This window comes from Haematobia irritans, chromosome 3 (assembly GCF_050003625.1).
Source record: "Haematobia irritans isolate KBUSLIRL chromosome 3, ASM5000362v1, whole genome shotgun sequence".
In the NCBI taxonomy this organism is placed as follows: domain Eukaryota; kingdom Metazoa; phylum Arthropoda; class Insecta; order Diptera; family Muscidae; genus Haematobia; species Haematobia irritans.
Window position 1 is genome coordinate 130,561,755 of NC_134399.1, and position 18,344 is coordinate 130,580,098.

General features: G+C 29.3%; 1 protein-coding gene across 1 annotated transcript in view; it reads left to right on the top strand.

Annotated features, from left to right (window-relative positions):
* The first annotated feature begins 214 nt into the window (after positions 1 to 214).
* The window catches only part of drd (drop dead), a 111,644-nt gene continuing 93,514 nt past the window's right edge, over positions 215 to 18,344 (top strand). The window contains exons 1-2 of the mRNA XM_075299355.1: positions 215 to 351; positions 6,166 to 6,739. Of these exons, the coding sequence (XP_075155470.1) occupies positions 6,337 to 6,739 (403 nt within the window). The 5' untranslated portion in view covers positions 215 to 351; positions 6,166 to 6,336. The remainder of the gene's footprint in view (positions 352 to 6,165; positions 6,740 to 18,344) is intronic.

The following is an 18,344-nucleotide window of genomic DNA, read 5'->3' on the forward strand; positions in this document are numbered from 1 at the left end:
TAGCTTCTTACTGATTCGAATACTATGACGATGGCAACAGGGGGATATTGAGATTTGTTTTTACTTGTCGTTGTCGTTATTATGTTGTTGTTTTGTTTTTTTCTTTCTTTGAACGACTACTGCTCAACAAATCAAGCGCGCGCACTTTATATGAATAATTCAAAATTAAATCGGTTTTGGTTTGGCTTATTTCAGTTTCTAGCCAACATTCAGACATTCGAAGACTTTAGTTCGAATTGAAATTCGCATCTAAGCGGTTGTAGCGACTCGGAAAACGGTTACAAAATTTGAAATCTAACAAAAAAATTCTGAAAATTAAAAACAAAGTGAATAAAAATTAAAGTGAAAAAGGTGTGTAATGATAAAAAGAATTTAAGAAAATAAATAAGAAAAAAAAATAGTATTGGAATTTTTTAAATAATAAAACTATTGTGGAATGACAACCAAATAATTACAATTTAAATTATAAAAAAATCTAATTTGTCCATAAACCTCGAATAATAATTGATTGTAAATTCAGATATCATGCATTTGGACGTTAATCGCCTGTTTCAGTATCAGGCTAACAAGAAAAAATACACTGACTAAATTTTAAATTTATATAAAGAATTAAACCAAATAAATATGAAAAAAAGAAAATTATAAAATATTTTTAATTTTTAAATAAAAATATAATACAACGCGAAAATTTAAAACAATTAAAACAATTTCATAAAAAGAAACACACAAAAAATATTAAATAAAAAAAAATAAACTTTTTTGACTTTTTTTTGGCTAATTATTTTTTTTTGATTTTTTCAATGCATATATATCTTTTTAAATATATTAAGCACATATGTGACCGTAATGGTGGTCTCCATATTAATAACGAATGAGTCTATGAAAATTTATTGAAAATTTTCAAAAATTATTATTGTGCTGGTTGTTCTTGACACCAACTGAAAAAAAAATTAAAGAACAACTATGAAAAATGAAAATATTTTGACTACAATATAATTGTTCAATGTTATATAGTATAAAGTGTTATTTATGTGTGTAAAAAAGGCTATATTATTGCATACTTGTTTTCCAAGAAAATGTTGCGTTTAAACAAAATCCAATGCATGGCAAAGACAACAAGCTTAAAAAAAAATTAAATTGAAATATATGCTTAACCATGTATCCATATAATATTGACACTACGGACAATTGGTATCGTATAAAGAGAGGAATTTCTTAAAACTAAAAACTAATTTTCTTAAAGAAATTCAATCTTGTTAATTTTCTAAAAAAAATTATTCAATAATTAATTTACAAAAAAAAAACTTTTTCATTCCCTCACAAGTTGTAATAAGACTTAATCAAAATTTGTAATGTCATACTGTTTTTATAGATTTATTTTTGATTTTAGCGGCTTAATTCAATCTTAGTGCCCACCCTCAAGAACTGAAACTTTGTCTATATTTCCTATTTGTCAAAAATTCCTAAATTTTAACAAAATTTCGTACAGGAACAAAATTTTGTCACAATTTCTATAGAAATTTTTTTCTATGGAAAATGTTGTGAAAATTTTATTTCTATAGAAAGTTTTGTTAAAATTTTATTTCTATAGAAAGTTTTGTTAAAAGTTTATTTTTATAGCAAATGTCAACAAACTTTTATTTCTATAGAAAATGTCAACAAAATTGTATTTCTATCGAAAATATTGTCGAAATTGTATTATATTTAAAAAAAAATATAAACAATTTTGTCAAAATTTTATTTCTGTAGATTTTTTTTGCAAAATTTTATTTCTATAGAAAATTTTTTCAAAATTTTATTTCTATAGAAAAATTTTTCAAAATTTTATTTCTATGGAAAATGTTGTCAAAATTTTATTTCTATAGGAAATTTTGTTAAAATTTTATTTCTATAAAAAATTTTGTCAAAATTGTATTTCTATAGAAAATTTTGTCAAAATTTTATTTCTATAGAAAATTTTACAAAAATTTTATTTCAATAGAAAATTTTACAAAAATTTTATTTCTATAGAAAATTTTGTCAACATTTTATTTCTATAGAAAATTTTGTAAAAAATTTTATTTCTATAGAAAATTTTGTAAAAAGTTTATTTCAATAGAAAATTTTTTCAAAATTTCATTTCTATGGAAAATGTTGTCAAAATTTTATTTCTACAGGAAATTTTGTTAAAATTTTATTTTTATAGAAAATTTTGTAAAAATTTTATTTCTATTGAAAATTATATGAAAATTGTACTATATTAAAAACATTATAAAAATTTCCTCAAAATTTTATTTCTATCGAAAATTTTGTTAAAATTTTATTTTTAATTTTGAATAATTCGATTTTCGAATATTTCCACATTTGTCGAGTTTTCGACTTTTGTAATGAGAATCGAAAAGTCGAAGGAAAGGATAGAAGTAAATTTTGGTCAAAATTTCCTATAGAAATAAAATTGGGTCAAAATTACCTATAGAAATGAAATTTTGAAAACAAAATCACAAAGAAATGAAAAAAATACCACGGAAATTAAATTTTGACAATACTAAAAAAAATTAATTTTGACAAAATAATCAAAATAAGGCAAATTTTGACAACATTTGCTGCAGAAATAATTTGTTTTAAATTTCACATCTCTAGGAAACTTTGACAAATTTCATTTATATTTAAAATTTTGTCAAAATTTCATTTCTATAGGAAATTTTGTCAAAATTTCGTTTCTATAGGAAATTTTTTCAAAGTTTCATTTCTATACGAAATTTTGTCACAATTTCATTTCTATATGAAATTTTGTCAAAATTTCATTTCTATAGGAAATTATGTCAAAATTTCGTTTCTGTAGGAAATATTGTCAAAATTTCATTTCCACAGGAAATTTTTTTAAAATTTCGTTTCTATAGAAAATTTTTTCAAAGTTTCATTTCTATACGATATTTTGTCAAAATTTTATTTCTATATGAAATTTCGTCAAAATTTCATTTGTATAAGAAAATTTTGTCAAAATTTCGTTTCTATAGGAAATATTGTCAAAATTTCATTTCTGCAGGAAATTTTGTCCAAATTTCATTTGTATAAGAAAATTTTGTCAAAATTTCATTTCTATAGGAAATTTTGTCAAAATTTCATTTCTATAGGAAATTTTTTCAAAGTTCCATTTCCATATGAAAATTTGTCAAAATTTCATTTCTATATGAAATTTTGTCAAATTTCATTTCTATAGGAAATTATGTCAAAATTTCGTTTCTATAGGAAATATTGTCAAAATTTCATTTCCACAGGAAATTTTGTCCAAATTTCATTTGTATAAGAAAATTTTGTCAAAATTTCATTTCTACTGGAAATTTTGTCAAAATTTCGTTTCTATAGGAAAGTTTTTCAAAGTTTCATTTCTATACGAAATTTTGTCAAAATTTCATTTCTATATGAAATTTTGTCAAATTTCATTTCTATAGGAAATTATGTCAAAATTTCGTTTCTATAGGAAATATTGTCAAAATTTCATTTCCACAGGAAATTTTTTTTTAAATTTCGTTTCTATAGAAAATTTTTTCAAAGTTTCATTTCTATACGAAATTTTGTCAAAATTTTATTTCTATATGAAATTTCGTCAAAATTTCATTTGTATAAGAAAATTTTGTCAAAATTTCGTTTCTATAGGAAATATTGTCAAAATTTCATTTCTACAGGAAATTTTGTCCAAATTTCATTTGTATAAGAAAATTTTGTCAAAATTTCATTTCTATAGGAAATTTTGTCAAAATTTCATTTCTATAGGAAATTTTTTCAAAGTTCCATTTCCATATGAAAATTTGTCAAAATTTCATTTCTATAGAAATTATGTCAAAATTTCGTTTCTATATGAAATTTTGTCAAAATTTCATTTCTATAGAAATTATGTCGAAATTTCATTTCTATAGGAAATTATATCAAAATTTCATTTCTATAAGAAATTTGGCCAAATTTTCATTTCTATAAGAAATATAAATAAATATAAATAAAAATAAATTTTGTCAATGCTTCATTTCTATGGGAAATTTTTTCGAAACCTGATTTCTATTTTATCAAAAATTTATTTACATTTTGTCAAAATGTCTTTCCTATAGAAAATTTTGTCAAAATGTCGTTCCTATAGAAAATTTTGTAAAAATTTCATTTCTATATGAAATTTTATGAAAATTTCATAACTATAGGAAATTTTGTCAAAATTTCATTTCTATAGGAAATTTTGTCAAAATGTCATTTCTATAGGAAATTTTATCAAAATTTCATTTCTTTAGGAAATTTTGTAAAATATTCATTCTGTAGGACATTTGGCAGCCACCGTGGTGAAGTGGTAAACATGCCCGCCTTGTATACACAGGGTCGTGGGTTCAAACCCAGTTTCGACCAAACACCAAAAAGTTTTTGATCTGTGGATTATCCCACCTCAGTAATGCTGGTGACATTTCTAAGTGTTTCAAAGCTTCTCTAAGTGATTTCACTGCAAAGTGGAGCGCTGTTCGGACTCTGCTATAAAAAAAGGAGGTCCCTGGTCATTGAGCTTAACATAGAATCGGGCAGCACTCAGTCATAAGAGAGAAGTTCACCACTGTGGTATCACAATGGACTAAATAGTCTAAGTGAGGCTGAAATATCGGGCTGCCTAACCTATAGGACATTTTGTCAAACCTTCATTTCTATAGAAAATTTCGTCAAATTTTTATTTCTTTAGAAAATTTTGTCCAAATTTCATTTCTATAGGAAACTTTTGTCAAAATTGCATTTCTATAGGAAATTTTGACAAAATTTTATCTATAGGAATATTTGTCAAAATTTCATTTTTATAGGAAGTTTTATCAAAATTTAATTTTTATAAGAAATTTTCTCAAAATTTCATTTCCTTGTAAAAACTTCCTATGGAAATGAAATTTTGTCACCAATTCCTATAGAAATACAGTTTTGACAAAATTTCCTAAAGAAATTAAATTTAGCAAAACTGAAATGAAGAAATGAAATTTGGCACAATTTCCTATAGAAATACAATTTTGACAAAATTTTCTATAGAAATTTATCAAAACTTTCCCATGGAAATTTTATTTTGAGAAAATTTCATGTTAGCATAAAATTTTGTGAAAATTTTCTATTGAAATTAAATTTTGAGAAAATTTCCCATAGAAATGATATTTTGAGACAATTTTTCTTTTCTATAGTAAGAAAAGAAGTTTTGACAAAATATCGATAAAAATTCCGTTAGAGATGAAATTTCGATAAAATTTCCGCTAGAGATGAAATTTTAACAAAATGTCCTATAGAATTGAAACTTCGCCAAAATTTCCTATAGAAATGAAATTTGGCAAAATTTTCTTTAGAAATGAAAAATTACGGTCACAATTTCCTACAGAAATGAAATTTGTAGAAATTTCCAATAGAAATTAAGATGTTGACAAATTCACTATAAAAATTAAATTTTAGCAAAAATTCATATAGAAATGAAATTTTGACAAAATTTCTTATAGAAATTAAATTTTCAAAAAAATTTCTAGAGAAATTAAATTTTGAAAAAATTTCCTATAGAAATGAAATCTTGATAACGTCTCCTATAGAAATGAAATTTTGCTAAAATTATCTATAAAAACGAAATTTTGACAAAATTTTCTATAGAAATAAAGATTTGGCAAAATTTTCTTTCCTATGGATATTTCCATTGAAAAGAAATTTTGTCACAATTTCTTACAGAAATGAAATTTTGACAAAATTTCCTGAAAAAATAAAATTTTAATAGAATTTCCTACAGAAATGAATTTGACAAAATTTCCTGTAGAAATGAAATTTTGACAAAATTTTCTATAGAAATAAAATTTTGACAAAATTTTCTATAGAAATAAAATTTTGACAAAATTTTCTATAGAAATAAAATTTTGACAAAATTTTCTATAGAAATAAATGTTGACAAAATTTTCTATAAAAATTAAATATTGACAAAATTGTTATAGAAATGAAATTTCGCAAAAATTTACTATAGGAATGGAACATTGAAAAATTGTAATGAATTTTAATACGTTTTAAAAATGTTCTTGTTCTTGACACATGCAATCAAATATTTATCATTGACACCATTAAAAAGAAATCAATATACAATATAGAAATATTAAACCATTTTTATACCTAAATAAAAAAAAAACTTATGTAATTATATCTCTTTCACAGGAAAAATTTTTAAAAGAAAAATAAAATGCATAAGAAATAAAAAAAAAACTCGAACAAAAACATCTACCAAAATTCAATATTGTACTAATAATTTGGAACGGAAAAAGTGAAAATAAACAATAAAGTGAAACGAAATAATCAAAGGACGGTTTTGAAAACAAATTGAGCAAAATGCGTAACAAGGGTATTTCCCTAATATTCCTGTTTATCGCTGTCTTCGGCGGTGGACGACAACAGTTTTGTCACTCTTTGGATGCCACAAATCCTGGTGCAACATGTACGCTCAAGGATAATTGTAACATTCAAGATAATTTATTGGGTGGTGAGAAAAAGGTTGGCGATGTCAAACATTTAGAAGGAAAAATTGCTTCAGTTTTCGAGGATAAGGTGAATTTAAGCATGCAAATATTTGCCGATGAAACAATTTTGGAATACAATAGCTTGGAGAGTAATCTCAGTGGTACAACAATAGCCAACATAACATTGGCAGCCATTGAAAAGGAAATTACTATCAAGTCTCAAGGAAAAGGCAATGATGGCGATGATGATGAGGACATTATCGAAAGTGAAAGGGGTAAGTTTGAAATTTTGATTTATTTTTCTCAATTGGTATTTTTTTTATAAATGTTTTAGTTGGTTGTTCATGGTTCACATTAAATATCAATTACACTTGTCAGTTATTTGTATCATAGTTACCAATGGGCATAAAAGTAACATGTCACTTATATAGAGAGGTTACATTAAGGCGGGGTTACTTTGTCGTGGATATTAATTGGCAAATTTAAATGTAAATCAATAAACATAAATCTAGAAGAGGTATGTTAAAATTTTCACAAAATTTTCTATAGAAATAAAAGTTTGGCCAAAATTTCCTATAGAAATAAAATTTTGACAAAATTTTCTATAGAAATAAAATTTTCACAAAATTTTCAATTGAAATAAAATTATGACAAAAAAAAATTATCACAAAAATGTCTATAAATATATAGAAATATAGAAATAAAATTTTGACAAAATTTTGTATAGAAATAAAATTTTCACAAAATTTTCTATAGAAATAAAATTTTCACAAAATTTTCTGTAGAAATGAAATTTTGAAACAATTTTCTATAGAAATAAAATTTTCACAAAATTTTCTATAGAAATAAAATTACGACAAAATTTTCAATAGAAATAAAATTTTGACAAAATTTTCTATACAAAAAAATATTTACAAAATTTTCTACAGAAATAAAATTTTGACAAAATTTTCTACAGAAATAAAATTTTGACAAAATTTTCTATAGAAATAAAATTTTGACAACATTTTCTATAGAAAAAAATTTTTCACAAAATTTTCTATTGAAATAAAATTATGACAAAATTTTCTATAGAAATAAAGTTTTGACAAAATTACCTATAAATATAATTTTGACAAAATTTTGGAAATAAAATTTTGACAAAATTTTCTATGGAAATAAAATTTTAACAAAATTTTCTATACAAAAAAAACTTTGACAAAATTTTCTATTGAAATTAAATTTTGACAAAATTTTCTATAGAAATAAAATTTTCATAAAATAAAATTATGACAAAATTTTCGATAGAAATAAAATTTTGACAAAATTTTCTATAGAAATAAAATATTGACAAAATTTTCTATAGAAATAAAATTCTGACAAAATTTTCTATAGAAATAAAATTTTGACAAAATTGTCTATAGCAACAAAATTTTAACAAAATTTCCTATAAAAATAAAATTTTAACAAAATTTTCCACAGAAATAAAATTTTGACAAAATTTTCTATAGCAACAAAATGTTGACAACATTTTCTATGGAAATAAAATTTTGACAACATTTTCGATAGAAATAATATTTTCACAAATTTTTCTATAACAATAAAATTATGACAAAATGTTCAATAGATATTAAATTTTGACAAAAATTTCTATAGAAAAAAAATGTTGACAAAATATTCCATAGAAATAAAATTTTGATCAAAATTTCTAAAGATATAAAATTTTGATCAAATTTTCTATAGAAATAAAATTTTGATAAAATTTTCTATAGAAATAAAAGTTTGACCAAAATTTTTTATAGAAAACCATTTTCTATAGAAATAAAAGTTTGACCAGAATTTTTTATAGAAATAAAATTTCGACACAATTTTCTATAGAAATAAAATTTTGACACAATTTTCTATAGAAATAAAATTTTGACAAAATTTTTCACAGAAATAAAATTTTGACAAAATTTTCCACAGAAATAAAATTTTGACAAAATTAAATTTTTTTGTTTGATCATCATTTTTATAAGTTTTTACGATTTTTAATGTTTTCTTGAAACGTTTGACCTCAAATATTTTTAAAAATTCGCAAATTATCTAGACTGGATTTAGCTTTTTTTCGACATAATTTTAATAACTTGCACCATTTTATGGATTCGTTGTCTGTTTTTAACATATTTTAGATAAAACAAGTATCTACGACCGTAAGTACGGCCAGGCCGAATCTTATGTCCCCTCCACTATGGATTGCGTAGAAACTTCTACGAAAGACTGTCATCCACAAATTTCAACTCACTCGGATGAAATTTGCTCCTCCAAGGGGCTCCAAAACCAAATATCGGGATCGGTTTATACTACCACCACGTACCAAATTTCAACCAGATCGGATGAATTTTGCTTCTCCAAAAGGCACCGGAGGTCAAATCTGGCTATCGGTTTATATGGGAGCTATACATAATTATGGAGTGATAGGAACCAATTCCTGCATGGTTGTTGGATACCATATACTAACATCACGTACCAAATTTCAACCTAATGGGATGAATTTTGCTCTTCCAAGATGCTCCGGAGGTCAAATCTGGGGATCGGTTTATATGGGGCCTATATATAATTACTGACCGATATCGACCAATTTTTGCATGGGTGTTTGATGCCATATATTAACATCACGTACCAAATTTCAACTGAATCAGATGAATTTTGACCTTCCAAGAGGCTCCGGAGGTCAAATCTGCTGATCGGTTTATGTGGGGGCTATATATAATTATTGACCGATATGGACCAATTTTTGCATGGTCATTAGAGACCATATACTAACATCACGTACAAAATTTCAACCGGATCGGATGTAATTTGTTTCTCTTAGAGGCTCTGCAAGCCAAATCGGGGGATCGGTTTATATGGGGGCTATATATAATTATGGACCGATGTAGACCAATTTTTGCATGGTTGGTAGAGACCATATACTAACACTATGTACCAAATTTCAGCCGGATCGGATGAAATTTGCTTCTCTTAGAGGCTCCGCAAGCCACATCGGGGGATCGGTTTATATGGGGGCTATATATAATTATGGACCGATGTGGACCAATTTTTGCATGGTTGTTAGAGACCATATACTTATACCATGTACCAAATTTCAGCCGGATCGGATGAAATTTGCTTCTCTTAGAGGCCTCGCAAGCCAAATTTGGGGGTCCGTTTATATGGGGGCTATATGTAAAAGTGGACCGATATGGCCCATTTGCAATACCATCCGACCTACATCAATAACAACTACTTGTGCCAAGTTTCAAGTCGATAGCTTGTTTCGTTCGGAAGTTAGCGTGATTTCAACAGACGGACGGACGGACATGCTCAGATCGACTCAGAATTTCACCACGACCCAGAATATATATACTTTATGGGGTCTTAGATCAATACTTCGATGTGTTACAAACGGAATGACAAAATTAATATACCCCCCATCCTATGGTGGAGGGTATAAAAAGATAAAAATTCTCATATGAAAAAGCGAGTTTTAAAAAATTCAATTAATAGAATTTCCTGTGTAGTGAAAATAAAGAACATCTTTATGAGGATATTTTTGGAAGCGATTTTAAAGTTATGCCTTTGGAACAAATTTGAATTGTATCAATTAATTTATTAATTCAAATTTTTAAAAATTTAAGTCATTGACTTAATTAACTTAAAGTTTCTTCCTTGATTGAAAAGTTAAATTGTATCAATTAATTTATTAATTGAACAAATTTTCAACCTCTATCAATTTTTGATTTGGAAAAATTTTGGTGATATTTTTTTCTGCGTAGAAACAAATTAAGTAATTCGTTAGAGACACAGAGTTCCAGGAATAAAAGAAGGGTACGATGGAAAGAACGAAGTTAGAGCACACAACAAGTCAACGACTGGCTTAGGTTCACTGAAAAAAAATATTGTCAAGGAGCCAAAGATTTTAGGTTCTTAAAATACGAATGCGAATATTATTTAGTAAAGTTGCTTTTCCTTGTCAAAAAATCGACAGACTTTTCAATAAAGTCGAATTGTCCTTAAGTGATGATAAGAGATAAGTGATTCGACTTACAAATGGATATATTAACATGAAAGATAATTTTGTTGGCCTAAGGTCAACGTTTTTCAAAGTAACTTAACCTATTGCTCAATAATTACACAAAAAAAAATTGTTTTCTGATCCTATCACGAAATTAATTTATAAAATTAATTTTTTACATTACATTTTCCTGGTTTTAACGAAATCTCCAAATGTGGAGAACAATATAATTCAATTTTCCCACGAGGCAGTTCATTCTTGCTATAAAACAGTTTACTTCTTTATCTGTATTTGACTATTTGAAATTTTGATATTGGCAAGGCTAGAGGAACATATTATAGAAAACGGAACATTAAGCAGGTCACAATTAGGCTTTCGACGAGCCACATCAACAACACATGCACTCACCACCTTCATGCATAAGGTAATTAATGGAATAAATGCACGCAGTCCAACAACAGCAGTAAGCCTGGACTTCAAAAAGGCTTTTGATACAGTCTGGCAAGCTGGAATAACGAAAAAGATGAAAGAGAAATATGGCTTCAGAGAACATATGTGTGACATGATGAATAGCTATCTTCGTGACAGATCTTTTACAGTGTCTGTCGGTGATTCTGTATCTGAGCGAAAACAGGTGTATGCTGGAGTACCTCAAGGATCTGTCCTTGGGCAGGTCCTCTACAACATATACCTAGCTGATATTCCGCAACCCACAACAGGCGAGCTACTGCTTATATATGCAGATGACATTTTAGTGGCGTCCACACATGCAAGACCTAAAACAGCCGAAAAAAACCTGTCAAGATACCTGGATACTCTTAATATATATTTTACGGAATGGCGACTAAATCTCAACATAGAAAAATGCGAGGCAATAGCACTAAAGGGGAAACGAAAAAACCTCTACAAGAACGCACGTAAATATATACCTAATGTGAGAATAGGTGGCCAGATTATACCAAGCACAGACAAATTGAAATACTTGGGAGTTATCTTCCAGGGGCAGATCTCCTTTACAAGGCACATAGACAACGTGCTTAGAAAGGGTAAAGCGGCATTCCAGGGATATAGCAGATTATTGAAAAAGAGAGGTGGACTAAGCTCCAGGGTCAAAGTCACCATATATAAACAGATAGTGAGACCGGTATTGTCATACGCTTTTCCCGCATGGTCGATAATCTCCTCCCACCAAATGGAGAGACTGAGAATTTTTGAGAGGAAGATGTTGAAATATTCTTTGGACCTTAGGCCCCGCATTACGGCTGATGGACAGTTTCGCAACCCGTCCAACAGAACTATATATGAGAAGAGTGTCATTAACAGGATCGACTCTTTCATGGTTGGCATGTCTATCGAGCGTCTTCGAGCATATGACACACACCCTAACGAATTAGTCAGGGAGACTAGACTTAACAGACAACTTTTTGACCAACTTAGGACGACTGGAAAACTGTTTCCCCCGACAGCATTGCCACACATGGCGGACAGTGGGTTGCTCTATGACAATGACGGCAGACTCATGTACTACCACAGGAGATATGGCAGATTAGAATTTTCAGATCCCGTCTACGATATCACCCAGTAATTAACTTGGATATGAAATATTTTATCTTATTTTATTTTATTTTATTTTAATTTATATTATTTTAATTTTGTTTATTTTATTCATGTAAATACCTTCATAACTAGTTTTAAGTAGTTTTAAGTAGCATAGAAAAAAAATTGTGACCCGATTTTTATTCCCTTTTTCGGGTTAGAGGACTTTATTGGATTGCTCCCAATTGATTAATTTATTGAATGGGCTGGACTACCAGTTAACATTTAAGAGAGAACATTTATATTCTTAGATAAGACATAGATCGCTAAGAAAATGTATTTTATTTAATTATTTGAATGATAATTATAACGATATTTAAAAGAATGGGAAATAAAACAAAGATAAAAAAAATCTGTATTGATTGCCGATTTCATATAGCCAATTTTAGGTCTTAATCTTAACCCATTCCATTAAACATTACAAAAATTGAATGGTGCCAAAAAAAAAATGATATCAATGAAAGAAACCAAAAAAAAGTCAAATCCCACAAACATCATATCTGCCGACATTCATGGATTTTTGTATCAATGGCAAGCCCATTTTTAAACTGTCCGTCCGCATTGTCATGTAATCAATAGTCCTACCTCAATATCGGCCATACATACCATAACCTTCAAATGCAAGTAAATCTCTGCAAAACCAATTGTCCAAAAGTTAAATATACCACAAAAAAAGTACCAACAAATTGTATACGGCAAATATATTTATTTGTTTGTTTTTTTTTTTGTTTTTGTTTAATTTAATTTGTAATATCAAAAGAGTTTTAAATGAAACCCCTGCAAATCGACTCTTTTATAATTTGTCTTTTTATTGTAGCTTTTTTTTTTTGCAAATTGCTACTTCGTGCCATAACCCAATACTTGTGCCGTTAAGTGAAGTGTTTCAAGTATTTACTATAGAATCGAGAGAAGAAAAAATATTCACTTAATACTTATGAAATTTCACCACTTTGTAATAAAAGTTGGGATTTTTTAAGTGTTGAGGGTTTTATTTCAAATTTTGTCTAAAGTTCATATGCGTCCCACCTGTTAGTGATGATGGTGATGGACGCTCGAGTAATAATAAATTGGCAGAAGTATTAGACATTTAATTTAATATTACCCATCGATACGAAGGTAGTATGATAATGTAGTAAACGAAATGGAACTATATAAAGAATTCTTACTTCCAATTAAAATCTTAGTTTTGAACTGATACTTTTTTTCTAAAGAAAAAAAAAATGGTTTTCAAATCCAATGAATCCATAACAAAAGAAACCTTTTTAATTTCAAATGGAACATTTTTTTTCGATTTATATGACACCTAACCTAACAAACAAATAAGGAAAATCTAAAGTCAGCGGGGCCGACTATATTATACCCTGTACCACTTTGTAGATCTAAATTTTCGATACCATATCACATCCGTCAAATGTGTTGGGGGCTATATATAAAGGTTTGTCCCAAATATTTACATACATTTGATAGACTTCTACAAAATCTATAGACTCAAAATATGCACTAGGGTGGAACACAATTTTAGTAAAAAATTGAGGGAAACATTTAAATCTGAAGCAATTTTAAGGAAACTTCGCAAAAGTTTATTTATGATTTATCGCTCGATATATATGTATTAGAAGTTTAGGAAAATTAGAGTCATTTTTTACAACTTTTCGACTAAGCAGTGGCGATTTTACAAGGAAAATGTTGGTATTTTGACCATTTTTGTCGAAATCAGAAAAACATATATATGGGAGCTATATCTAAATCTGAACCAATTTCAACCAAATTTGGCACGCATAGCTACAATGCTAATTCTACTCCCTGTGCAACTAAATCGGAGCAAAAAATTGGCCTCTGTGGTCATATGAGTGTAAAACTATCTATCTGAATATCTAAATCTGAACCGATTTCAATTAAATTTGGCACGCATAGCTACAATGCTAATTCTACTCTCTGTGCAAAATTTCAACTAAATTAGAGCAAAAAATTGGCCTCTGTGGTCATATGAATGTAAATCGGGCGAAAGCTATATATGGGAGCTATATCTAAATCTGAACCGATTTCAATTAAATTTGGCACGGATTTTCATGCATTAGTATTTGACAGATCACGTGGGATTTCAGACATGGTGTCAAAGAGAAAGATGCTCAGTATGCTTTGACATTTCATCATGAATAGCTGAACGATCTGCCACAACGTCGAATTTTCAGTGAATGGGCCCTAGAAAAGTTGGCAGAAAATCCGCTTTTTTATCGACAAATTTTGTTCAGCGATGAGGCTCATTTCTGGTTGAATGGCTACGTAAATAAGCAAAATTTCCGCATTTGGAGTGAAGAGCAACCAGAAGCCGTTCAAGAACTGCCCATGCATCCCGAAAAATGCACTGTTTGGTGTGGTTTGTACGCTGGTGGAATCATTGGACCGTATTTTTTCAAAGATGCTGTTGGACGCAACGTTACGGTGAATGGCGATCGCTATCGTTCGATGCTAACAAACTTTTTGTTGCCAAAAATGGAAGAACTGAACTTGGTTGACATGTGGTTTCAACAAGATGGCGCTACATGCCACACAGCTCGCGATTCTATGGTCATTTTGAGGGAAAACTTCGGAGAACAATTCATCTCAAGAAATGGACCGGTAAGTTGGCCACCAAGATCATGCGATTTGACGCCTTTAGACTATTTTTTGTGGGGCTACGTCAAGTCTAAAGTCTACAGAAATAAGCCAGCAACTATTCCAGCTTTGGAAGACAACATTTCCGAAGAAATTCGGGCTATTCCGGCCGAAATGCTCGAAAAAGTTGCCCAAAATTGGACTTTCCGAATGGACCACCTAAGACGCAGCCGCGGTCCACATTTAAATGAAATTATCTTCAAAAAGTAAATGTCATGGACCAATCTAACGTTTCAAATAAAGAACCGATGAGATTTTGCAAATTTTATGCGTTTTTTTTTAAAAAAAAGTTATCAAGCTCTTAACAAATCACCCTTTACAATGCTAATTCTACTCTCTGTGCAAAATTTCAATTAAATCGGAGTAAAAGATTGGCCACTGTGGTCATATGAGTGTAAATCGGGCGAACGATATATATGGGAGATATATCTAAATCTGAACCGATTTCAATAAAATTTGGCACACTTGACTATAGTACTAATTGTTCTTCTTGTGCAAAATTTTAAGCAAATTAGGGTAAAACTCTGGCTTCTGGCGCCATATAAGTCCATATCGGGCGAAATATATATATGGGAGCTATATCCAAATCTGAACCGATTTCTTCCAAAATCAATAGGATTCTAGTCTGAGCCAAAACACATACTTGTGCCAAATTTGAAGTCGATTGGACTAAAACTGTGACCTAGACTGTGATTACAAAACTGTGTTCACGGACAGACGGACAGACGGTCATGGCTATATCGACTCAGAAGCCCACCCTGAGCATTTTTGCCAAAGACACCATGTGTCTATATCGTCTCCTTCTGGGTATTGCAAACATATGCACTAACTTATAATACCCTGTTCCACAGTGTGGCGCAGGGTATAAAAAGCCGATAAAATACGTACATTTTTTTTAAATTTTGACAAAATTTTCTATAGAAATAAAATTTTGACAAAATTTTCTATAGAAATAAAATTTTGACAAAATTTTCTATAGAAATAAAATTTTGACAAAATTTTTTATAGAAATAAAATTTTGACAAAATTTTGTATAGTAATAAAATTTTAACAAAATTTTCTATAAAAACAAAATCTTGACAAAATTTTGTATATTAAAAAAATTTTGACAAAATTTTCTATAGAAATAAAATTTTGACAAAATTTTATATAGTAATAAAATTTTAACAAAATTTTCTATAGAAATAAAATTTTGACAAAATTTTCTATAAAAATAATTTTGACAAAATTTTCTATAGAAATAAAATTTTGACAAAATTTTCTATAGAAATAAAATTTTGACAAAATTTTCTATAGAAATAAAATTTTGACACAATTTTCTATAGAAATAAAATTTTGACAAAATTTTCTATAGAAATAAAATCTTGACAAAATTTTGTATAGTAATAAAATTTTAACTAAAATTTTTTTTAGAAATAAAATTTTGACAAAATTTTCTATAGAAATAAAATTTTGGTAGATTAGTTTTGCGGATCAGCTATATATAATTATAGACCGATATGGATGGTTTTGGCATGGTTGTTAGCGGCCTATATGGCGCAATGTACCAAATTTCACCACGTACCAAATTTGAACCGGATCGGATGAATTTTGCTCCTCCAAGAGCTCCAGAGGCCAAATCTGGGGATCGGTTTCAATGGGGGTTATACATAATTAAGACCGGTATGGACCAATTTGTGCATAGTTGTTAGATACCATATACTAACATTACGTACCAAATTTCAACCAGATCGGGTGAAGTTTGCTCTTCCAAGTGGCTCCGGAGTTCAAATCTGAGAATCGGTTTTATTTGGGGCTACATATAATTATGAACCGATATGGACCAATTCTTGCATGGTTGTTAGAGACCGTATACTAACACACCGTACCAAATTTCAAGCGAATCGGATGAATTTTGATCCTCCACGAGGCTCCGGAGGTCAAATCTGAGGATCGGTTTATATGAGTGCTACACATAATTATTGACCGATGTGGACCAATTTTTGCATGGTTATTGTAGACCATATGTATAATATGATTTTTTTAGCTATGTGGTATCACAATGGACCCTACATATGCACACAAAAAAATTTTTTAATTGATCCAAATAATTTTTTAATTGAAATTTCTTCAATTATAGTATCAAGCACAGTTTTAGTTGGACAATAAAAAATATCTTTATTAAAAAATGTAATGATTTCATTAGCAAATTTCAATTAATTTTTTAATTGATTCAATTATACATTTAATTGGTGTTGATTGCATTTTTTTTTTTCAATAAAAACTAAAGGGTGATACGGTCAAAATTTGGTCAAGGGAAAACGCATGTAAATCGGTGAAATCGTTTATTTAAAAAATCAAATAAATTTCTTTTTCAAGTTCAATTAGTATAAAATTCAGGAAAAATATTCAATTAGGCTTTTGCTTTTCCAAATCCGAATTGCCGGGCCTCACGCTTGATACCTGCCATCAGATTTTGTACAGCCACCTTGTCCACCTTCTTCGCCGGAGAAAGCCAGTTTGCCTTAAACTGCTGCTCGTCCTTAGCAGTTTTTTTGGTCTTCTTTAGGTTCCGCTTGACAATAGCCCAGTATTTCTCAATTGGGCGGAGCTCTGGCGTGTTGGGAGGGTTCTTGTCCTTGGGAACCACCTGCACGTTGTTGGCGGCGTACCACTCCATGGCCTTTTTACCGTAATGGCAAGATGCCAAATCCGGCCAAAACAGTACGGAACAACCGTGTTTCTTCACTTCTTCAAACACTCTTTCACGTAAATTTCTACAGTACAGATGGCTTGCCAAACCAGGTATTTCTTTGCGAACTTTGACAGTTTTATGTGCTTGAAAATATCTGCTACCTTTGCCCTTCTTTTTGCCGTATAAAACTCCGGTCCCGGAAGCTGCTTGTAGTCGGCTTTGACGTAGGTTTCGTCGTCCATTACCACGCAGTCAAACTTCGTCAGCATCGTCGTGTACAGCCTCCGGGATCGCGCTTTGGCTGTCGTATTTTGTTTATCATCGCGATTTGGAGTCACTACCTTCTTGTAAGTCGATAGTCCGGCTCGTTTTTTGGCTCGATGCACGGTTGTAGACGATACACCCAGCTTATTTGCGGCATCTCGGAGAGAGAGGTTAGGGTTTCGCTTGAAACTATAGGCAACTCTCTTTGTCGTCTCAGCGGCTTCCGGTTTTCGATTTCCCTCCGATCCAGACTTCCTGGCTGTCGACAAACGTTCCCCAAACACTTTAATTACATTTGTAACGGTTGATTTGGCAACTTTTAGCGATTTTGCCAGCTTTGCGTGCGAGTAGCTCGGATTTTCGCGATGCGCGAGCAAAATTTTGATACGCTGCTCTTCTTGCTTGGACGGCATTTTGACAACTGAAGAGTGAATTCCAAAATCAAAATAGGAGCAACATTCTACACACACACACCTTCAAAATGAGGGGTGTTCAGGTTTTTTAAATGCAAAATTGAAAGAAATACGTCAAGTTTATATTGACCAAATTTTGACCGTATCACCCTATATTTTCAATTACTTTCTTTATTGACTTAGTAAAAACTAAGTTTAATTTGATTAATAATTTTTTAATTAAAGAATTTTTGACTTAATTAACTTAATGTTTCCATTTTGAT